The sequence below is a fragment of the Hylobates moloch genome, unplaced genomic scaffold (genome assembly GCF_009828535.3).
Source record: "Hylobates moloch isolate HMO894 unplaced genomic scaffold, HMol_V3 SCAFFOLD_4, whole genome shotgun sequence".
Classification (NCBI taxonomy): domain Eukaryota; kingdom Metazoa; phylum Chordata; class Mammalia; order Primates; family Hylobatidae; genus Hylobates; species Hylobates moloch.
In genome coordinates this window covers 26,041,075-26,064,883 of record NW_026652279.1, presented here as the reverse complement: position 1 = coordinate 26,064,883, position 23,809 = coordinate 26,041,075, and the positions used below count along the sequence as shown (strand labels likewise).

Genomic DNA, 23,809 nt, shown 5'->3' with positions numbered 1-23,809 from the left:
GCATTTGGCTTGCTAGTGATTTTTTCTTTTCTTTTCTTTTTTTTTTTTTGAGATGGAATCTCACTCTGTCACCTAGGCTGTAGTGCAGTGGCACAATCTTGGCTCACTGCAACCTCTGCCTTCTGGGTTCAAGTGATTCTCCTGCCTCAGCCTCCGAAGTAACTGGGATTACAGGTGCCTGATACCACACCAGGCTAATTTTTTGTATTTTCGGTAGAGACAGGATTTTGCCATATTGCAGGCTGATCTCAAACTCCTGACCTCAAGTTATCTGCCCAGCTCTGCCTCCCAAAGTGCTGCGATTACAGGCATGAGCCACCGTGCCTGGCCGGGTTTGCTAGCATTTTGTAGAAGATATTTGCATCCATATTCATAAGAAATACTGGTCTGTAGTTTTCTTGTGATATCTTTGTCTGGTTTTGGTATCAGGGTAATACTTGCCTGGTGAAATTAGTTGAGCAGTGTTCCCTTCTCTTCTAGTTTTTGGAAGACTTTATAAGGAATTATTGTTAATTCTTTTTTAAATGTTTGGTAGAATCCATCTGGGCCTGGGATTTATTTGTGGATAGTTTTTTGATGATTGATTCAATCTCTTGTTATAAGTATATTCATATTTTTATTTCTTCTTAAGTCAGTTTCAATAGTTTGTTTCTTTCTAGGAATTTATTAATGTCATCTAAGATATCCAACTTGTTGGCATATAATTATTCATAGTACTTCTTTATGATCCCTTTTCTCCTATAAAATAATGGTAGTAACGTCCCCTCTTTCGTATCTGATTCCAATAATTTGAGTCTTTTCTCTTGTTTTCTTGGTTTATTTAGCTAATGGCTTGTCAATTTCATTGATCTTTTCAAAGAACCAGCTTTTGGTTTTATGATTTTCTCTATTGTTTTTCTATTCTCTATTTTATTAATTTCTGCTCTAACGTTTATTATTTCCTTCCTTCTGCTAGCCTTAGGTTTAGTTTGCACTTTTTTTTTCCAATGTCTTAAGGTGGAAGTTTAGGTTATTGATTTGAGGTTTGGTTTTTGTTCCCCTAATATAGGCATTTACAGCCATACATTTCCTTCTAAGCACTGCTTTAGCTGCATCCCATAAGTTTTGATATGTTGTATCTTCATTTTCATTCATCTCAAAGATTTCTCTTTTGATTTTTTTCTTCAACCATTAATTATTTAGCAGTATGCTGTATAATTTTTGCCTATTTGTCAGTTTCCCAGTTTTTTTCCTGCTATTGATTCCTACTTTAGAAGACACTTCTTCTATAGAAGAAATCGATAATTTTATATTACTGTGGTAGAAGAACACATTTTGTATTATTTGTATCATTTTGAATTATTGAGGTTTGTTTTATGGACTAGCGTAGGGCATACCCAAGAGAATGTTCCATGTGCAGTTAAAAAGAATGTATAGTCTCTTGCTGAGTGGCGTGTTCTATAGATGCCTGTTAGGTCTAGTTGGTTTATAGTGTTGTTTGAGTCTTCTATTTCCTCTTTGATCTTCTGTCTAGTTGTTCTTTCCGTTATTGAGAATGGGGTATTGAAGTCCCTAACAATTATTTTTGAATTTTCTATTTCTTTCTTTGTTTTTATCCATTTTTGCTTCATGTATTTTGCTGCTCTTTTATTAGGTACATTTTGTTTATAATTGTTTATATCTTGATAGATCAAAATTTTTGTCATTATGAAATGCTGCTGTTTATCTCTAGCAATATTTTTAGTTTTAAAGTCTATTTTATCGATATTAGTATAGTCATTCTAGCTTTCCTGTGGTTCCAGTTTGCATAATATATTTTTCCATCCTTTCACTTTCACTCTAATTGTATCTTTGAATCTAAAGTGTGTCTTTTAAATTATGTTATTTTATCCAGTCTGATAATCTCTGCATTTTAATTGGATTGTTTAATCCATTCACATTTAATATTATCACATATAATTGGATTTATGTCTGCCATTTTACTTTTTGTTTTCTATGTGTCTCATATCTTTTTTGTTCCTCTATTCCTTCTTTACCGATTTCTTTTGCATATTTTCTAATATAGCATTTAGTGAATATTTTCTAATATAGCATTTAAACTTCTTTAATGATGTTTTCACTATATTTTTGAGTTATTTTTATAAGTTTTATTTAATTTTTGATGGACAGATAATTGGACATATTTATTGGATGCAATGTGATATTGCAATACATGCATACATTGTGTAATGATTAAATTCAGGTAGGCAGTATATTCATCATGTTATAAATATATTGTTTCTTTGTGGTGTGAACATTCAAAATCTCCTCTATTCCAGCTATTATGAAACATACAATACATTATTGTTAACTATAGTCAGCCTACTGTAAAATAGAACACCAGAACTTATTTATCCTATCTAACTCTAACATTGTACCTGTTGAGCAATCGCTCCCCATATCCCCTCCCCTTCCTTCCTAGCCTCTGACAACCAGTATTCTGCTCTTACTATTTTTGAGTTATTTTTTAGTAGTTTCTCTAAGGTTTACCATATACATCTTATTTGAATGAGCTTCTATTTATACTAGCTTAATTTCAGTGACATATGGAAATATTACTCTGTGGGATGACAGTGGTTTTGGTAGGATTCTCCTTCCTGAGATGACAGTGGTTTTGGTAGAAGTCTCTTTCCCTGATCCTTTCCGGCTATTAATCTCTACTAATTGCTGGATGATTGCTATTCTTTCAACAGTGCCCTTGGTCCTAAATTGCCCTACAAATTAATGCAGTCAAATTCTGTCCCCATTATAGGGATAGTTTCTGAAGTCAGTGTTTGATATTTGTTCCGATCCCAGGAGTACTTCTCCTGGCTGTCTTATTCCCTGGTTCTTGTCTGCTAACTATCTGGCTTATAGTCTAGCTTCTATATTCATTAAATTCATGAACCATCACTGGATTGCCCTTCAACACAACCTCCACTGTTCTTGAGAGTCCCCTTTGACTTGAACTTTTCCAAGCTCTGTTGCAACTGAAGTTAATTCCTTTGGAATAAGATTAGGAGCTGTCTGTTTTATGGGATGCTTCTCCTGCATGGGAAAATCTCTGAGCCAAGACTCTGAGACTGGGGATGGAGACAATGGCATTTTCCGAGTGATGTCCCCACTGAGTGCTTTGTGGAGGGGCAGCCAGAGATCCTCTTAACTTACCTCTCCTGCCATGCAACCACCACCTCACAAGCTGCGGCAAGGTTGATAGGACCCCCACATTTTCAGTGGTGCCATGCCCAAAGTATAGCCACCATTCCATGATTAGGGGTTGTGTGGAAGAATGAAGCCCTGGTCTCTCCACTCCACTCATCTGGGATTTAGCCTCAGCAACAGATAGTGGGAGCAGGATGAGAATCACTGAGCTCCTGCTCCTTCCAGGAAGAAAGCCCTGTGACTACAAGGTGGTAAAGGGAGAGGAAGCCCTGTGTTCTTGACTGCAATCATCTGGATTGGAGCCTCCATCTCCCCAAGCTTGGAGCAGGAGTAAAGGGAGGGAGCAGTCTTGGTTCAAATAACAGATATTTTTACCTTTCTCACTGAATTTTTATAGATTTTCTTGAATAGATGTTTCTTCATTTGCTTTTTGCCCTTAGGACCATTTCCAGGGGCTTGAAATATTTTTTTCTTTTTCTTTTTATATTTTTTCTTGAGTTTCCCTGGGGAGCTCTTCATGCTGTCATCCCAGAAGTCGGTCTCCTTTCCTTTTAAATTAAGTCTAAATCTCAATATCAGCTGGTGCCACCACCGAATGCAAAGAAAGAACCCAAGGTCATGAGTGAGAAGGAGAGAAAAGAGGGACCCTGTAAACAGGCCCTGGCTTCTGTCATTACTGTCATCACAGGGAGGATGAGGGAGAAGAGAAGGTACACCCACATTCTCAGCCTTTGATACAGTGACTTGGCCTCTAGTAAACTGGTTGCATGAGATTAGTGTTCTCACTTCTGGGGATGAAGTAGGGGGTGGGGTGGGCAGAGGGACATGAAGTAGTATTGAGAGGAATGGAGCCATCCCCTCTTTCATGCAGGCAGGACTCATGACCTATAACAGAGTTCTCAGGAATGGCATGGCTAGAGGGAGGAATTTGATAGGTAGAGAAGGATAAATGTCCAACCTTGAGATTCTGAAATAAAAGCAAAGCTTCAACATGTCTTTTCATCTCCGGAAAAACCCATGTCTAGCCCATGCTAGTTCAGAGGCTGGACCAGTGTAGCAGCCTCTGAACCACTGCTGCCTCCAGCCTCTCCCCTCCAATCCTTCCACTGCTCTGCTTTGCCACTGGAGTGATTTTCCTAAAATGTGACTCCAGCCAGGCCCCTACTGAGACAGTCTCAACCTCTCCTCTAGCTCAGGTGCTGGGCTGTTCATCTCTTCCCTCACCGTAGAGCCCACAGGGTTTTTACCTGGTACAATTAGCCTCTCAATGCACAGGAGTTGAATTGCATCAAACATAGAGCATTGTATATCTATATAGTCACATTCACACTGTACGGATGCAAAGACCTTGTGGCAGGAATAAGCTTAGCACAATTCAAAAACATCTAGAAGCCTCTATTAATGATGTCTGGGGCCTGAGCTCAGATGTTAGCTCATCACTGTATCTACTGGTGTGACCCAACCCTAGGCCCATCATTCAACCCAGCTTCAGTTTCCTCATCTATGAAATGAGGGTAGTGCCTCAAATGTTGTTTTGGGATTAAATGTGATAATGTAAGTAGAACACCTGGTACCAGTAAAAGCTTAATTTGTTCATGCAAGCAATAAATATGTATTAAGTGCCTGTTTGTCCCAGGGTCTGTTCTAGGAGTCAGAATATAGTAGGAAAGAAAAGAAAATCTCTGTCCTAATGGTACCCACACTTTAGTAGGAAAGATGGATAGTAAAGTTTCAAAATTATATGTGTGTGTATACACATATGTATATGTGTATATATACATATATATATACGAACACACACCACAAACACATAAATACACACATCATACACATACACATAAATTTCAGGTTGTGATAAGTGCCATGAAGAGAAATAAAGCAAGAGAAGGTGTTAGAAAGTGATTTGGAAGTTGGGGCTCTTGTAGTTGGGAGTGGCTGGGAAAGGCCTTGATGAGGCAATGACATTTGAGTACAGACCTGAATGAAATTAGCAAATGGCACATGGCATTAATACATATTTGTTGAGTGTGGATGAATGCAAAGATCTGGGAGAAAGGCATCCCAGGGAGAAGCAATAGGAAGTACAAAGGCCCTGTAATGGGAAGACACTTGTCATATTTTAAAAGCATCAAGAAGGCTCTGTAGCTGGGGGTGGCGGCTCACGCCTGTAATCCCAGCACTTTGGGAGGCCAAGGCAGGAGGATCGCTCGAGTCCAGAAGTTTGAGACCGGCCTGGGCAACATAGTGAGACCCCCGTTGCTACAAAAACTTAAAAAATTAGCTGGGCATGGCGGCATGTGCCTGTGGTCCCAGCTACTCAGGAGGCTGAGGCAGAAGAATTGCTTGATCTCAGGAGGTTCAAGGCTGCAGTGAGTCGTGATTGTACCACTGCACTCCAGCCTGGGTGACAGAGTGAGACCCTGTCTCAAAAAAAGAAAAAAAAACCCTCTATGAATATTTATGCTGAAATGTTTAGAGATAAAGTATACTGATGTTTATAACTTAATTTAAAAATCATTAAAAAGTAAGATGGATAGATAGAGGGGTGGATAGATATATGATAAATCTAGCATTGTAAAATGTGCATAGCGGAATTTAGTTGTGTTCCATGCATGTTCACTGTGAAATTCTTTCAATTTTACTTTGTGTTTAAAAAATGTCATACTAGAATGTCGGAGGAAAAACATCAAGAAGGTTAGTGAGGCAAGAGCAAATTGAGCTAGTGAAGGAGAGAGAGAGACAGAGAAGATGAGGTCTCAGAGGGCTCTGCGATCGAGATCCTGGAAGGCCTTATGAGCAGTGGGAAGACACTGGGGTTTTGTTCCAGGATCCATGGGAAGCCTTCTGAGGATTTTGAACAAGGGAGTTTCATGATCTGATTGTATGATTGTAAAGGACCCTCTAGGCTGCTGTGGGGAGAAGCGGCTCTACCTAAGCAAGTGTGGAAGTGAAGAGGGTGGCATGGGAGATGGTGAGCCATGGTCAGATCCAGGGGACACTCTGAAGGAGTCGCTAATGGATGAGGTGTGCAGAGCCATGCCAGGGCATTGGCCTGGGTGAGCAGGTAGACAGCAGTTCTGTTTCCTGAGATGGGGAAGATGAGGGAATGAAGTAAGTTTGGGTAACAGAGTGTGGGAGAGTGATGAGGGGGAGAAACATATTCTGTTTCAGGCACGAGAAGCCCAAATAACAGACTTAGTAATCAATGGGAGCTGTTATTACTGTTTCCACCACACACACTTATGTAACGACGTCTGCAAACACACGTGCTTTCTGTGAGCTGGAGGTTCAGCCCTGTTCCTCCTGTTTTCTTTCCCTCACATTTTTTGCTCCCCCTGCTGCCCCACTCTTTCAACTTCAGGCTGCTGTCCAGTGACTGCTGGAGGCTCTGGTGATGGTAAGGGCAGAAACGAGGAACTGGAGGCAGCCCCTCTATGCCCCTCTGCATATCAGAAAACTTCTGCTTAGGTCAGCGCCTTTCTTAGTTTGGGGAATCTGGGTCAGAGGAGGTCCCTGGGCGAATCCAAGAGCACGCAGCTGTCTGGGCTCAGCTCCTGCCCTTGCAAACCCTCCGGCCTTTCTGACTCTTGTAACGAGGCAGGCAGATGGGCTAGCAGGCAGTTCCAGCACACGGCTGGATGGGAGATTCAAAGATGCTGCAGAGAGAAGGACCAAGATCTCTGTCTGTTTTACTGAGAATGTGACTCTGAGTCAAGATCTGTTAATTTGACCCATTTAGTGGTGCTGTCATTTCCCCACCTCCTTCCCTCCTTCCTTCTCTCCCATCATCCAGGTTAGAATAGCATTTAAAGACATTTGTCAGGTAGCCAGCTGGGGAAGCTGACTTGACAGTTTGAGGCCTGCTCCCTGCAGAAGGCTGCCTCAGTCACTAAGAGCTAAATACATCCCAAAGCCACTGCACCTCATGGGGACACAAGCACAGTCTTCTTGAGCCAGTTGCTTCCAGAGGGGAGCCCTGGTGCATGTGTGTGGTGGGGAGTGATGGGGAGTGAACAAGGGAGTTTCCTCCTCCTGCTCTTTGATTTTCCATGCCATCCGTGGCCCTTAGAAGTGCACCAGCCTCTGGTAACAACATGTGCGTAACTCTTACAGAGTACTATGTGCCAGACACTGTTGCAAGCACTTCATGTATATTAACTCACTTAATCCTGTAAGATAGGTTCTATTTATTACCATTTCCATTTAACAGATGAGGAAACTGAGGTATAGGAAGAAAAACTAAGTATCCCAAGGTCACACAACTAAAAAGTGATAAAGCCAAATGTTCTGAGCTTAATTATGTGATGGACAGATGGATGAATAGATCGATGAAGACAAGATTGTCCACAGTGAATGAAGCAGATAGAGAGCCCCAAGAAAGCTCAGCATGGGGAAGCTATCTGCAGGCTAGAGAGAGAGCAGGGGTTGCTTTTGTTACTCTTTTGTTCTATTAAAATAAAAAAAAGTAAGAATTATAATGTTAAACCTCTTTGTGCTTACTTTAAAATATTAAAACATTAATACCTATACAAAATCAGTTTTCCACCGCATATGGACACTTCTTAGGGTAGAAACTATAAAACGGGTGGAATAAACTGTAGGCACAATCCCCTGCTCCCCAAAAAGTCTCTTCCCCAAATATCACTAGTTGTATGGTCCTTAAACCATACAGTTTAAACCACTTAAACTCTCTGCAGTTTAACATCTCTTCTCTGGACCCATCCCATAGGCCAAATCCATTAATAATTATAATCACAATCATGACAGCTGCTGTCAACCGAATACCTGATGAATATCGGTACTAAGCTATGCACTTTTGTACAAGAACTTTTGTTTGTTTTTTTTGAGACAGGGTCTTGCTCTGTCACCCAAGCTGGAGTACAGTGGCATGATCATGGCTCACTGCAGCCTCAACCTCCCAGGCTCAAGTGATCTTCCTGCCTCGGGCCCTAGAGTAGCTGGCACCACAGGCACATGCTACCATGCCCAGCTAATTAAAAAAAAAAAATTTTTTTTTTGGAAATGAGGTCTCACTATATTGCCCAGGCTGGTCTAAAACTCCTGGACTCAAGTGATCCTCCTGCCTCAGCCTCCCGAAGTGTTGGGCTTATAGGCATAAACTACCATGCCCAGCCTCTCTTCCTCTTATAAAGACACCAGCCCTAGGATTATGACCCCACCATTATGACCTCATTTAACTTTAATCACCTCATTTACATTAATTAAAGCCTCTATCTTAAATACAGTCACATTGGGGGTGAGGGCTTCAACATATAGATTTGAGGGAGACACAATTCAGTCCTTAACAATGAGCTTTGAAGAGTCTGGGTACCCTTAAAATCCTGTATCGGATTTTGCAGATTAAAGTCTGCATACATGATGTGGCCTCTCAAAAGATTAAAAATTATTAAAAGTATTATAAATGACAAAGAGGAAAAGGGCTCATAGAAAAATAGAAATATTAATAGAACTTGTGTTAAGGGGTAGAAGAAAAAGAAAATTCTACAATATTGTCTTAATGAGCATTAAAAAGTAGAGAACAAGAAGGGCAGTGGAAAAGGAGCATGTGTCAGTTCCCTCTTTACATTTTGAGGGTTTGATGGTTTGCCTGAGGTTGCAGGGTGGAGAGTGGATCTGAGTCTAGGACCCCAGGGTCCTGAGCCCCAGCCCACCAGGCATTCTGTCCGTGTTCTCACCAGCTGTATGGTCTGTCCTTTCCCAGAGAAGCCAGGGCCATCTGAGTGAGGCTCCTGAGCTGCTGCTCTGCTGACCTCAGAGACGCTTTTTCCCTTGATTTCCTTTCAGAAGTGGAGCAGATCGAGGCTATCGCCAAGTTTGACTACATGGGGCGGTCCCCGCGTGAGCTATCCTTCAAGAAGGGGGCCTCGCTGCTCCTATACCACCGCGCCTCAGAGGACTGGTGGGAGGGCCGGCACAACGGCGTGGATGGACTCATCCCCCATCAGTACATAGTTGTACAGGACATGTGAGTGGAGTCGAGACTTCTGTGAAGAATGCCAAAATAGATTAGTGATGTCTGGAATGGGCACCGTAGGGGAGTGCTAGCTTGTATGCCAGTGATTTGCTCTCCTTGATATCATACGCTTGGTCTTCTGTAACAGTGGGTAATATCTAACTTCCCTTTAAGTGGTGATCCACTTAACAGATATCCAAATTCCTCCTTCTGAGCATACAGAAACAGTGTTGGGTGCCTCTGGCCTACATCCTGATGCAGCTGACAGCCCCCAGGGCGTCCCATCACCCACCAGGGCTCTCAGTATCCAGGGAATCCTGCTATGTGCCTCCACCTCCTAGGCCTCCCCTGCCTACCGTTCTACACTCCAGAGGTAGCTGTCTTAGGGGATGGGCAGAAACATGCCCTTGTTTCTGATTAATACGGTACTATTTTTTAAAAAAATAATTTCAGGGGTTAATGAAAAAGAGCCCTGCATCCCAAATGCCTAGTCCTACCACAAAAAGTCTACACTTTCCATTCCTTTGAAAGCCATGGAAGCTTCTAGTGCACACATTCCTTGGGAACTCTGGTCAGGCTCGGCAGAACAGATTTACCATAGATGCAGCCACCCAGCTGAGCCTCAAGGGAAGGGGATCAAAAGGCCACATTGTGATGGGAGAGAGGAGGTCTCAGCCAGAGAAAAGGCCAGGGCCAAGCAGACTGCCAGAGGAATGCCATAGTGGAGGGCCCTTGGCAGCCTCCCGAAGTCCCCAGACTTCTGAGATCAGGGACAAGTCACCACAGCAGAGGGCCATGGAAGGAGGCCGGCAGGGCACCCCAACAAGCTTGTGAGCCACCTCACAGTGGCCCAAGCCCTGGGTGGGGAGGTGAGGGACAGAGGTAGCTTCTTCCTCCGTTGCTTAGCCAGAAGCCATTTATCATGGAGTCACACAGAGACGCAGCACTCAGCCCTCGGTGCTCAGCCTGCGGACTCCATCCCCCCATTTCTCCAACACACCCTGCAGCATTTAGCTTGTCCTGGCCTGGAGCTGCCTGGGAATGAACAAGCTAGAAGAGAAAAAAGGAGGAGGTAGGTGTGGAACAGAAGAGGGTCCCAGCTGCAGAAACTGACCAGTAGTGTTGCAATGGGCATGCGTGGTGGGAAGGCACCCAGTGGGCAGTGGCCTAGCAAGCGCTGTGGGCACAAGGTAACCATAAGTTGTGTTAATTCAGCCCCTCAGACTTGTATCAGGGAGCCCTGTATATGCTGGGTTCTCTGGGGGAAGGTGCCTCCAATTCATGTCTGTCTTCTCCCCAGGGATGATGCCTTCTCCGACAGCCTGAGCCAGAAGGCTGACAGCGAGGCCAGCAGTGGGCCATTGCTGGATGACAAGGCCTCTTCCAAAAACGACCTCCAGTCCCCCACGGAACACATCTCGGATTACGGCTTTGGGGGGGTGATGGGCCGGTAGGATATGCAGATTCATTTTTTCCCTGCTAGTGTCAATCCTGTTCATGTCTGATTTGGGAGAAGCACAAGGGCAGAGAGGAGAGAAGGAGCCAACTGCAGCCTCCTGTTCCCCACAAGATGCAGTGGGCACACTGGGCGGGCTGGCTGGCATTGGCCCAAGAAGGCCAGGTATAAAACCATCCAGCCTGTGTTGCAGGGAAGAGGGGGAGGAAAGACATGTGTTGGGAACTCAGTGCTTTTTTATTTAAAATAATAATAATGTGTGAGAGAGATACAAATTGGCAAGTATTTTTCCTACCTCTCTCCAGTTCCTGCACCTCCTTCCAGCTTTCTGTTGTAGAACTGAGTTGTTATCTTTAAAAATGTAAAGCTCACATATTCCCTGAAATGCACTACATAAACAGAAAACTCACACCTACTCATGTGTTGAAGGAAATTGACACTCAACTCCACCCACTTATTTGGAGGGAGCAGTATTACCAATTTCTTCACTCCCTATGTGTGGGCCAGGCTGTGTCACATGACCTTTCTACCAGTCAAGGAGCTGTGCTTGTCGTTCTGAGAACAGGTATAATCCAAAGTATGTGGTTATTTTTTAAAAAATTAATGAGGAAATAAGAAGAAAAGAAAAGCTGACAGTTTCTCACTGCCTTTTTAGTCACACTCTCAAAATGTCATATTCTATGTTTTTTCCAGTGGAGGGGTCATGTGATCAACCCACACATGTGAGTATTTGCAGATAGACCCCAAAAAAATCAGTTGCAGTGGGAACACACAATTTATGAATTCATTTCAGCAAAAATCCTGATGCCTCTTTTCTGCAAATTCCATTCAGTTCAGCAGATAGCTCAGGGCACTATGGTAGAATTGAGAAGGGCAGGGAAGGGAAGGCTGTCGTAGGTAGACAAAGAAGTTATGGTCCCCTGACTTCTAGGAGGACCATATCTTCTGCCTCTCTTTTCCTCTCCCTCGTCCCCCCCCGCCCCACCTCCTTCATTCTTGTTCTTTCTTTCTAAGTACTGCTTCCTTTCCAATACCTATGCTTTGGTCCTGCTGGGGCACCCACAAGCACTGCTTAGCTTGGCTGGTGGCACTAGGATCTGAATCACTGGTGGTCCCTAGTGATAATCCATTCCCAACACACGGTCCCTCTCCCTCTCCCCTCACCACTTCTAGCCCTTCAGACTCTTGGTGACCTCTGTAGGATGCAGAAAAATCTCCTGTGTATAGAACCTCTTATCTTCAAGGTGCTTTCAAACCCACTTGAAGCAAAGGTAAAGGGTGGGCAAAGGATCTTACTTAGACCCACTTAACAGATTAATAAAGTGGGCTTGAGAGAGGACACAGGAAAGCATGCGGCAGACACAGGGCAAGAACTCACCCTCCTGAAACACAACCTAATCTCCTTTTCGCTGAACCAGAGCCTCCCTCAAGTGGGAAAGGTATCCAAATGCACAAAAGGGCTGTCCAGCCATGCAGTGTTTACTCTTGAATGACTAGTTTTCCAAGATCCAAAAAAGCCTCATAGAAGGAGCCCTCTTCTGGGGAGATTGGGGGTTGGGTGGCAACGTTAGAGTGTCTTCAGTTCCCAGGGGATCCCTCCTGTGCTTGCAGGGTGCTGGTAACTTTGGTACAGTCAAGCCTCAAAGCTTCAGACCAATTAGAAGACCCTCAGAATCATGGAAGTGTCTGAACTGCTTTAGAGGGTATCATGAGCCCAACTAAACATCACCAAAGCGTTTCCAGGGTTGGAATCCTGTAGGCCTTGACTTAGTATGTAGACCAGATGCATTTTGCGGTTGGCAGCACAGTTGTCTGTGACCTGGAAGCACCGTGCTCCAAATGCTTTCATGTTTGCAGATTAGACCTCCCCCTGCTGCTGAGCTGTGTGCTGAGCCAGGTCTTTCATTGTGGAATTGTGGGGTCTGGCTGAATGAGGCTTTACTGTACCCGCTCCTTAGACTAGCGTGTAGTGTGTGGCATGGGGTTGACTCACCCATTCTGAGACTTGCCAGGCTTGACCTCTGCCCCATGCCCCTCGCCCCCTGGCTCCTTTGCAGAGTGCGGTTACGATCTGATGGAGCAGCCATCCCCAGACGCCGAAGCGGGGGCGACACACACAGCCCGCCCCGGGGCCTGGGCCCCAGCATAGACACGCCACCCCGGGCCGCTGCCTGCCCCAGCAGCCCCCACAAAATCCCCCTCACCCGGGGGAGGATCGAGAGCCCTGAGAAGCGGAGGATGGCGACGTTCGGGAGCGCTGGCAGCATCAACTACCCTGACAAGAAGGCGCTCTCCGAAGGGCACTCGATGAGGTCGACCTGCGGTTCCACCAGGCACAGCAGCCTAGGGGACCACAAGTCCCTGGAGGCCGAGGCCCTGGCAGAAGTAAGGGCCAGCGGGAAGGCAGGCTGGGCAGCCAAACGCCCCAGAGGGCAGCGGGTGGGAATCCGTGGAGCGGGGAGCCACCTTGGCCTTTATGCCAGGCTCATGGCTAAGCCAGAGAACAGGAGAGTGAGTGGCCTCCCTGTCCCTTGCTGGGCTTCCCGTGGGAGTGGAGACTGGTTGGGAGCAGCCACTGCTAGGGTTCCTATAGAGGCTGAACACCCCCAGTGTCCAGGGCTGGAGAGGGCATTGGCCAGATTATGGGGCTGGGGTAATGGCAGGTCACTACACAAAATGATACGATTCAGTTTTTCACTCATTCATTCACTCATTCATTCATTTCTCTCTTCGTTCATCTATTCATTCATTGGCAAATATTGATTGAGCATCTATCATGTGGCCATCACCATGCTAGCCACCAACAGTAAAATGAAGACCTAAAATGGACTCAGGCCCTGCCTACATGGAGCTTACAGTTTAGAGAAGAAAAAGACATCAACAAATACACACACACAGTTGTGAAATAGTTGTTTGATTGGGTGCCTTTAAGGAGTGGTCCAAAGTATTTTGAGAGCCTAAAATGTGAGGATTGCACCTAGGCAAGGAGAGATTTCTCTGGGGAGAACTTGACCTGAGACCCAAAGGGTGGGCAGAGCTAAATAGCTGAAGCTTCAAGAGAAGAATGTTCCAGCTTCTTCTCAAGTGCTTAGAGGGTTGGCTTTTGTTTGTTTGTTTTGTATTTGGATGAAAAATCTATGTGATTTTTACATTTGCCAAATGAATAGAACTATGATTTGTTTAACAATTTGCATAGCCAGTTTCATGGGTTTTTTGACAGTTCTATCTTATTTTGAGAAGTTTCCATTTTTTCGTCTCTGGAATTTGGTGTGGAGGCCCATTATGTACCCTCTCCCTAGTGTTCTCTCCCACATAAGGTAACAGAGACAATCAGAACCTTCTGGTCTGTGAGAATTTTACTGTGGAGAGTAGCCTTCGAATTCCTGTTCAAAAGGAGAAGGAGGAAGGGCGGGGAGCCATGAGCTGTATTCTAGAGGAGGCCAGGCAGGATTCCCAGGGAATATGCAACACAGAAACAGCTCACCTAGCAATGAGTACTCCTGTTCACACCAGCAGGCTCTTGTTTGGCCCCATGCCCATTCCCAGGGGTCCCTGAAGATCAGTGCCTTCCGAGGAGGCATACCAGCTGCTGGTCCCCCCCATACTTGAGGAAACATCACCCTAGCACCCACCATCATCTGGAAACTCTACCAGTCTAGAAGGTTTTACCAGTTATGATAGAGGATGGCCTGAGGCCTGCCCCAGGGCCCTTTACATTTATAAAGAATCAAATGCAGTCTAGAAAACTTTCTAAAAGTAGCTCTCACAGCAGAGTAGTTCCACAGGATGCTAGGGAGTGGGTAGGGAATACATGTTCTGTGGTCAGCAAGGTTTGGGGAATGCTGCTCTGACAAAGTTGAGTAGCTTCTCTATAAGACTTCTTATAAAATCTTTAAAGCAGGCACCCCCAGCCCCCGGGCCATGGATGGATCTGTGGCCTGTTAGGAACCAGGCTGCACAGCAGGAGGTGAGCAGCGGGAGCCAGCATTATTGCGTGAGCTCTGCCGCCTGTCAGATCAGTGGGGGCATTAGATCCTCATAGGCCGTGAACCCTGTTGTGAACTGCGCATGTGAGGGATTTAGGTAGTGCTCTCCTCAGGAGAATCTAATGCCTGATCTGAAGTGGAGCAGTTTCATCCGAAACCATCCTCCTGACCCCCATCTGTGGAAAAATCGTCTTCCACGTAAACGGTCCCTGGTGCCAAAAAGGCTGGGAACCGCTGCTTTAAAAGATGTGCATTGTGAATCTCCAAGAAAGAAAACAGGGCATGCCCCATATCCCAGACTTCTTTGACCTTTATTCATGGAGCATTTTGCAAGACCTGCCCCTAGAATGCACTTGGGGACTGCTGCAGGTGTTCTCAGTTTGTAGACGGATCTGCACCCTCTCTAGTTTGACAGCTGCCATCCAAGACCCCCATTCACTAACAGAGGTCAAATAGGGAATTGTGGTAAATGATATGTAAATAACCCACTGCCACTGGAGAGTTTCCAGCCTCAGCATTAGCTCTGATGAGCCCTTGACTTTGCAGGCTGCAAAGGGGAGTGGCAGCTGAAGAACCCCAAGTAGTAGGCCGAGTGACCCAAATTTCTTTGGTCTCAAAAATGTCCCTTAGGATTTAGATGTGAACCCACTTAAAGGGGCTGTTTGGGGAACTTGCAACATGACCATCCAAAGTGGAAAGATCGAATTGGGGAGGAGATGAAAAGCAATCGTGGTCCCCACTCTGTCCCCCAGGGCCTCTCTGCCGCTCAGCTCTGGAGACTCACAGCACCACCTCTCGGACTAATGCAAGGCTGCAGCCTAAACAACTCAGCTGATCTTTCTCTGAGCTTTCTGTCTTTCCGCTTACTCTGCTGGGGTAGAGTGGTGGAGGGGTGGGGATGGTGGTAGAGGGGCAATAATTACATTTTATTTATTAAAGTTTCACCATGCAGCTCATGCTGGACTAGAGCAAATAGAGAGTAGTCAATAGGGGGCTTCCTTCAAGCAGAGTGGTTGATGATAGGGTGGCTCAGCTCCAGGAAAGCGGGCTGTGTCACTGCAGGGCTGGCACATAGCAGAGATGGGGAGAGGTCTGCCCTCCCTCCCTTCCTGCAGAAAATTGCCCCCACAGCACCTCCTTTTGGATAAGGCACAAAAGACCCTTTCTTAAAGTTGCTGGTGTTCTGGGGCAAGGGATGAAACATCCTGGAGAAGCATACAAGCTAATATTAGCCATTAGCCAGACATCCATAGCCCCCTAACAAAACGGATAGGCTGTGACAATGAGGGGAGCAAGAGCTCGGGATCCTGACCCCAGCCAGATTGAAGCCTGCCATGGGGCCTAGGGCAGGCAGGAAGCCACCCACAGACAGGGGAAGGAGAGAATGTAAAAGACCAGGGTGGAGAAAGGGGCCGGCCCCAGCATCTCCAGGCTCCAACCCCACCATCTGTTTCACCAGACTCATACATTTAATTTTATGGTTTTAGGATTTGCAATAAAGCAAGCCTGTCTTAATAGTCATCATTCCTCCATGAGGTTATGCACAGCACCTACCAGTGGTGGTTTAGGCAGTATCCCTCACGGTGCCCTGGATGGCCAAGCCAGCTGGGCTCTGGCCCAGCTGAGCCCGAGCAGGTCCTCTCATGTCTGTCGGATGCGGAGGCATCCCAGTCAACAGTCATGGGAACCCGTGGGGCTCTTGGGCTAGAAGGATTTTGAAAACCACCATCTGGCAGTTTACAAAGCTTCATCACATCCATTATCTCACCCCATATTCACAGTAAATATCTGGAATTGTAATAGATGAACAAAATTTGGTGCAGAGTGATCGAGATTTGCTCAGGGTCACACGGCCAGCAACTGGCCACAGAGTCTTTTTACTCAAAAGTCCAGGGCCTTGTGGCCTGCCCAAGGGCTCTTGGGTTAAATGCTACCTTCCAGCTACAGCACCACCTTGGGCATGAGGGGACGGGAGCTGAGGGAAGCTGCCCTGTGGCATGGTGAGCCCAGGCTGCCCTGGATGGCAGGGGGCTCTCTCTCTCTGAGTCCTTCAGAGTGCTCTCCTCCTGATGAGCTCTCAGATATTATAATATCCTCGGGAATTATGTAGCCAGAAGATTTTTCTAGCCTGTTAAAATTTCCACTTTTTAAAAAACAAAATTTTCTGATTATAATACAGAGAAGAGAGTAGCAGTACCTCTATTCTGGGATGCACACTGTGAACATGCTGATATATAATCTCCGAGAAATTTTTCTGTGAGCAAAGATTCTTAAAATACTGAACTGACTGGGTTCAGACTTGGGCTATGCTGCTAATTAGCTGTGTGACCTTGGGAAAGTTACTTAACCAGTCTGAGCTTCAGTTTCCTCATGTGTGACATGAGCATAAAGGTAGTTCCTACCTTAGAAGTGTGAGGATTAAATGAATTATTAGTGGACAGGGTTTGGATTGGTGCTCAGTGTTAGCTATTGTTGTTATTGTCATTAGTATTTTTGAGTGCTTACTCTGTGCCAGGGGTCAGGCCAGGCTCTTCACAGGAACTCTATCATTTAATGCACTCATCAACTCCCTGAGGTCCATATTATAGTTATCTGCCATTTACAGTTGAGGATTCTGGAGGCTCAGAGGGGTGAGGGAACTTGCATAAGGTCACATAGCAAGAAAGTGGCAGAGCCAGGATTTGAATCCGTGTCTGACTCCAGAGCCTGCCCTCTTTATCAGTAGTCTGACCTGCCCTTATTAAATCTATTTCCTGTGCAAGGCAGCATGCAGGGGATATCCACATTGGTTCTCTCATGTGGTTATAAGACATCCTGAGGACTTAATCTCCATCCCTGCCGCGAGGCTTCTGGGGAACCTCCCTAAGAAGGGAAGCTGCTTAGCAGACAGGAAGGACCTGACTCCAGGTCTCCAGACTCTGCTGACCCCAGCTCCCTCTGTCCCCAGGACATCGAGAAGACCATGAGCACGGCTCTGCACGAGTTGCGGGAACTCGAGAGGCAGAACACGGTCAAGCAGGCGCCAGATGTGGTGCTGGACACCCTGGAGCCCTTGAAGAACCCGCCAGGCCCCATCAGCTCGGAGCCTGCCAGTCCGCTTCACACCATCGTCATCCGCGACCCCGATGCCGCCATGCGCCGCAGCAGCAGCTCCTCCACCGAGATGATGACCACCTTCAAGCCAGCCCTGTCCGCCCGCCTGGCTGGCGCCCAGCTCCGCCCGCCCCCCATGCGGCCTGTGCGGCCGGTGGTCCAGCACCGGTCCAGCAGCAGCAGCAGCTCGGGCGTGGGCAGCCCGGCCGTGACGCCCACCGAGAAGATGTTCCCCAACAGCTCAGCGGACAAGTCGGGCACCATGTGACCTGCAGGATGGGCCGCACCGCCATGGCCCACTGTGGCTCACCGCAGCCCAGGGTGGCTTTGGTGGCTTCCACGTGCTTCCCAGTGACCCTGGCCTTGGAGGGCAGAGGTCAGTCTGGGAGGGTGTGTCTGTGCAGAGCTGAGGCCCAGGCGCTGGCTGCAGCTCACGTCCAGCTTTGGGAATCCCATGGACCTCTCGCGTGTCAACAGACGACCAGAGGAGTGCTGGAGCTCGAGCAGCCCCAACCACAGCATTTCCTAACATGGAGGCAAAATACCACATGGCTTCTCCCGCATATCGTCACTGGAAACTTCCTCTCTCGACATTCTCTCTACATACGTATATGTGTGTGTATATCGATGTGTGCATATATACACATGTATATGTATGTATGTGTCTGTAGGTGTGTGTATATATATATATTTATGCATCTATATACATATACTAGATCTGGACACACACATACTAAGTGTATATAGTATCTCCTTTTTCTTTTTATGAAACTTAGATTTACCTCAGACCCATGCCACCAAACATCTCCCACCGAGTTATTTGGTGGAATTTGCAGGGACTTTTCTGGGAGAACTTAAAGGCCCATAGTAACTGCGAATGAAGCAATATACCACTAACCTGCAGAAAAACACAAACAAAAACAGACTCCCACTGTCTCCAGAAGTCGTGGCCTTCCAGAACAGTCTGCCCCTCAAGGAAGGGTGGGGCAGGCAGTACCCCCAAGCAGGCTGCTCCCAGAGGTGGGGAACCCTTCATAGGAAATCCCCACCCCCGTCCACCCCAGAGACCCTGCCCTTCCACCCGGAGGCCAAAGGCCAACTGTACTCCCGAAGGCACGGGAGAAAGTTGGCGAGAAGACCCCTGACTACCACATCCTTGTGTTTGTGTGTAGAGACAGGGGATAGTGAGAACCTAAGCCCCATCGTAGCACAGTATTACATGTGGTTGGGAAAAAGGGAAAAATAAAAATACAGTGGTGTGGAATACTTCAAAACCTAGAAACGCTGTAGGAATAAATCTGTGGTAACTATAGAGGTTTAACTTATATCATTTTCAAACTAATTTTTTCTTTTCCTGGTTCTACTAATTATACTGTGTCAGATTTGGAACTAAACAGGCAAGGAGGCTTTGAGTCACATCGTTTTCATTTTAAATCAGGCTGTGATGCACTGTGGCTGGTGCCGTCTTGCATGAAACGCATGAGCTGTGAGCGCCCAGTTCAGACTGGGGCCAGGGATGGGCAGTCCTTGGCACTTTCTGTCCTAGAGGACACTGTCAGTTGAGTTAATACAAGTGACATAGCTTCCCTTCCCTCCCCCTTCACCCACTCCCTCCAGAACATTTAGTGTAGATGAAAATGTGGTGATAGAAATGGGTGCATGATCTTCATGTGTAACAACAGCAAGGCCTTTGCCTCTTGGCCGAGTAAAGCCCTTCCGGGTCGCTCTCCTTTGATTGCATTTTACCTCCTCTTCTGATCACTTCCAGAGATGAGCTGTTTCTGGATAATGGCACACAGGCAAATCTGTGTGCCCTGTGGACCACTGTTACTTACCCTCTCCTGCCAGACCCAGGGGCTTTTCCCTACTGTTCCCACGCTTCCTCTCTCTCGAGGCCACTGAAGTTTGGAGTCAAAAGACCCAGAGTCTGAGTCCCAGCCCCGAGCACTTAGGAGCCTTCTGACTTAGGGTTTGTCACTCCACCTCATTGAGCTGACTTTTCTGCTCCATAAAATAGGGTAATAAAGGTCAAACATCAGTGAGCAAGCTGTGTACACTGGAAAACATTGAATCAATACAATGCTCTTGTGATTATCATTAGTAAGGTAAGTCTTAGATCAGAACCCTCCAGCCCTTCTTTTTGAAACCTCCCAATGGCATTTCAGAAGTGAGCAGTGGAATTTTCCTCCCATCTTAATAAGAGCCCTGGATTCCATCATTAACATTTCAGCCCATTGGATGAAGTGGTGCCCTCTCCTCTGGTCCCCCACAAAAAGGTAAATACACCCAAAGGGAGGGACCTAGTTAAGTCACTGGCATCTAGATGAGTTAGGAGGGTAAAGCCACTACCTTGTCTGAAGGACTGGACTTGACACCCCACAGTGGAAGGGAGCATCAGGAAAGAAACAAAAAAAGGATCTCAGGGAGAGGCCAGTGTCCAACTTGACCTCCCTTGTTTGGCCTAGAATGAACCCTTCTGTTTAACTCTCGGATATGAAAGGCCATCTGCCTTGGAGCACAGAAAGATATTGCCATTTTACAGCTTAAGAGAGTAAGCCCTTGGGCTGTGCTGTGACCTGCCCAAGATTTGACACTGGCTAAGAGCAGAGGCTGCGTCAGGCTCTTAAAGTCATGTGTTTGCATGCTGGACTCTATACTGTCCAGCCAGGACACAAGACTTCTGATTTCTACCCTCAAGATACTCCCAGATCCTAAATCCAGTAGCCTCCCAGGCAAAATATAGCAATCTGCCACAACTGCCAGATGAAAAGCAACAATCAGGGTAGAAACATCTGTTGCCTGATATACATAACACCAATCAGACCATGTGGATTTTTCTCTGAATTGACTGATTTTGTTTTTTTCTTACTGAAAATGGACCTGCCTTTCACTGAATTTTCTGAGGGCAGAGTCTTAGCTGTTTTCTTTAAGCACCTACTTTTTTTTTTTCCATTGGGAAATGGCTGATGAGTTCACATTTAGGGATGTACAGACACAGATGGCAGACGTCTCCCCACTCATCCAGCCCCAAATCTGAGCCTTGACGCAGGCCAAGTGGAAAAATACTTTCCCGCCCCCCTCCCCTGTTCCCACTTCCTCATCTGGCACTATGCATGTCTCACTCACCCTCCACAGCACTCAGTCCCATCAACGTTCACTGAACATTGGCTTTCCCTTTCTGACTCCTGCCTGTTTTAGTCCACTATATATTGCTGTATTTGCTTAAATGCTGGAAAGTAACTGTTAAAATGTGAAATTGTAATTTTTAAAAAGGCTACAATTAAATTTTAGCCAATGCCACTCACCAAATCTTTGCACCTAGTAGATAGATCAATGTAAAAACAAATACCTAACTGTACAGTGAGTGTGGGGGAAATGTAGTAACCTAGTTAGTAGTCTTCAATATAACCAATTGTACAAGGGGAACTGGTGTTTACCTACTTGTTCATCACCATTATTGAAAGCCGTACTGATCAGTTAGTTGACAACGGGCATTTTTTTTTTCTTTGCTTCATGGAATGATTTCTTAACCTTTGACTTATCCTGAGGTCAAGCCTTTTGTCTTTATGTATAACCGATGTTCAGTCTATTTTAGGAATGAACCAGCAAGTTGTTCATTTAAAACTGACCAAAGACAATTAATTCCTGGTCTAGTTTCCTGGGCCTTGTGGCCCAGCTGCCGCTAAAGAGCTTTTTGGATAAAATTGAGAACAAGCTGTGCTTCCTACCCCACTCTCCCCCTCCCCTTTTATTCCCTTTTCCTCTTAAAGAGCTGCTCTGAGCTGTGGGATTCTATGAAAAATTCTTGCCTTTCCTTGTTTCAGTGCTAACGATTTCTCACCTTGAAGCGCCTTTTGAACCCCGGACAGAGTGCACAATTGGAGGGAATTGCGAGCTTGGGAATTAGACTTTGGAGTCTTTTCTCTGAAGTCACCAGGCCAGGGGTCAGGAGAGAGATGGATTCCCAAGGGATGAAAGGTTTCTATTCAATGAAGAAATCGGAGTGGGAAGAGACACAGGGAAATTGAGCCATATTTTGGCTATCAGCTGGAACCAGCAGTTCAGAGATCTGCCTTATAAACACTTAAAACTGGTTTTTGGTACACAGAGAGGAGCCAGTGTGGGAAGGGGCCTTTATGTGGGGCTTTCTTCTCTGTTGGAGTCCCTTGGAGTGCCTTGTTGGGTATATTTCTTTGTCATTCAGGAGGCACGAATGTGGAGGACTTCTCGTGACCTGGTCGTGATGTGGCACTCAGTGCACGTACACAGCTAATGGAAAAACACGAGGACTCGGGTAATGGTTCTTCCTCTCAATCTTTCTATTCCTAACTTTTCACACATCCAGATGGTTCCACACTAGTGCAAATGCCTCATTCTCCTGAGAAACCCAGAAAGAAGAGTGGCTGGCTCATAACCATGGGGTTAGCCCCTGCTGGGCTGGGAGTGGGGGTGGCGGCCAGGAGGAAAGGCAGAAAGGGGTGAGCCGAGGTGTTGCCTAGCTGATTTTCTGCTGTGCAGAGCTAATGCTGACATTTCATGTCAACTTCCCCGGTTCTCTGGGGTCTCCTCTCCTCTGAGCAGCCACATAGAACATTCCCCACATATCCAAAGCTGCCCAGGGGAGCCGAGAGAAGGGACTTTGCTGTCAGGTCCAAGCCCTCCTGACCTCCCTGAGATTGATCTACCAGTGTCCTGCTGTCCCTCTGGGACTGGCCACATGGCCATCGCTGCCCCTTGTTGACACCTCCTTTCTGTGTGAACTGTCCCCGGCAAATAACAAAGCTGTTCCTTGAACCAGAACAACCAGAGTGCACTTTTCCTTCCTTAGACGGAAGTAGATCCTGGCTAGGGTTTCTGCCCAGACCCTTGTTCCCGGCAGTGTGACTGTTTACATGGTTTGGCAATAGGTTTGATTCTGATTGCTTCAGAGTGGCTGGTCTATTTTGTTTCCTTTGGTTTCCTTCCTCCCCAAATTGTGACAGGAAAAACAAACCAAAACCACCCTAGGAAATTGCTGGTTGCCTGTCCCCACGTGATGATAAATGTTGCCCTCTTCTGGATATCGTTTCTCTACCTTATGACCAAACGCCCGTCCTATAGAGTGTCTGATTGGATCCTCTTTCGCGTATTCTGATGGTGCCTGCTGGTTTGACGTGGAGCTATCCTGTGAAATAAAACAGCTTAACTTTTCTCAAACATGCTCCAGTGGTTTTTGAAAGGGCGAGGTGGCACATCAGGGGTGCAGAGGTCCTGGGGGGAGTCCCCATCCTCCAGTCCACACTGTCTGCCTGCTTCCCCCAGGAACCACCTTTGAAATGTCCATTAGCTCAGATCCAACAAGATGAAGGTAAGGTTACAAGGAGGACCACTTCCATTGTAGAGCTAACTGAAGAAGGTAACTAACTGTAGGATGACTGCTGGGGAAAGAGGGTTTGGAAATGTCAAAGCAAAGGCAAGTTGGGAGTAGTAGCTGTCATCTGCAGAAAGTGTCTTCAAAAGTTTAAGATAAATTATCAGAGGCCACAGGGTACTGATACCTCAAGGCACATGCAACATTTTGATGTTCATTGTCTACAAACATCATACAACCTCTTGGACTTTTGTTTTTACCTGTGTGTGTTTGTGAACTGTTTTTTGACCACTTATTTCTGTCCCAGCCACTAGATTAAACCCTTTACCTATATTTTCTCATTTAATTCTCAATACACCATTGAAGGTAAGTATCATTATTATACTCTGTCCTGCAGATGAGGAAACTGAGGCTCTGAGAGGCTAAACACCTTGCCCAAGGTTAGGCTAGGAAGTAGAGAAGCCAGAATTTGAATTCAGTCTGCCTAACTCCAAACCCATGCTCTTTATAAGTTTCTCATACTGCCTCTCATTTGAGCATTGTACTCATTACAGCAGGATTAGGGGCAGGATTTCATGATGAAGGTAGCCTGCTGCTTGCTGCAGTCAAGAAATACTCCAGGGCCTTTATATCCCACCAAGACTTTGCATCAGGGAAGAATACAAGTTGCCCAAAGGAGATTGTGGGGCTGCCCATGAAAAATAATAAATGGTGATGGTTTTCAGTCTCTCTTTCTGATTAAACCTCTGCTGGATCTTCATGGAAGGGCCTCTTTGCAGCCTCAGTGACTC

At 46.1% G+C, this 23,809-nt stretch overlaps 1 protein-coding gene across 4 annotated transcripts in view; it reads left to right on the top strand.

Annotated features, from left to right (window-relative positions):
* SRGAP3 (SLIT-ROBO Rho GTPase activating protein 3) overlaps positions 1–22,864 on the top strand; it is a 269,948-nt gene extending 247,084 nt beyond the window's left edge. For 3 of the 4 annotated variants that reach the window (XM_032149572.2, XM_032149571.2, XM_032149570.2), the window contains 4 exons: positions 8,965–9,145; positions 10,434–10,583; positions 12,647–12,974; positions 17,523–22,864. In XM_032149572.2, the coding sequence (XP_032005463.1) occupies positions 8,965–9,145; positions 10,434–10,583; positions 12,647–12,974; positions 17,523–17,936 (1,073 nt within the window). In that variant the 3' untranslated portion in view covers positions 17,937–22,864. The remainder of the gene's footprint in view (positions 1–8,964; positions 9,146–10,433; positions 10,584–12,646; positions 12,975–17,522) is intronic. The other variant, XM_032149573.2, reaches the window with a different exon arrangement.
* The last annotated feature ends 945 nt before the right edge of the window (positions 22,865–23,809 follow it).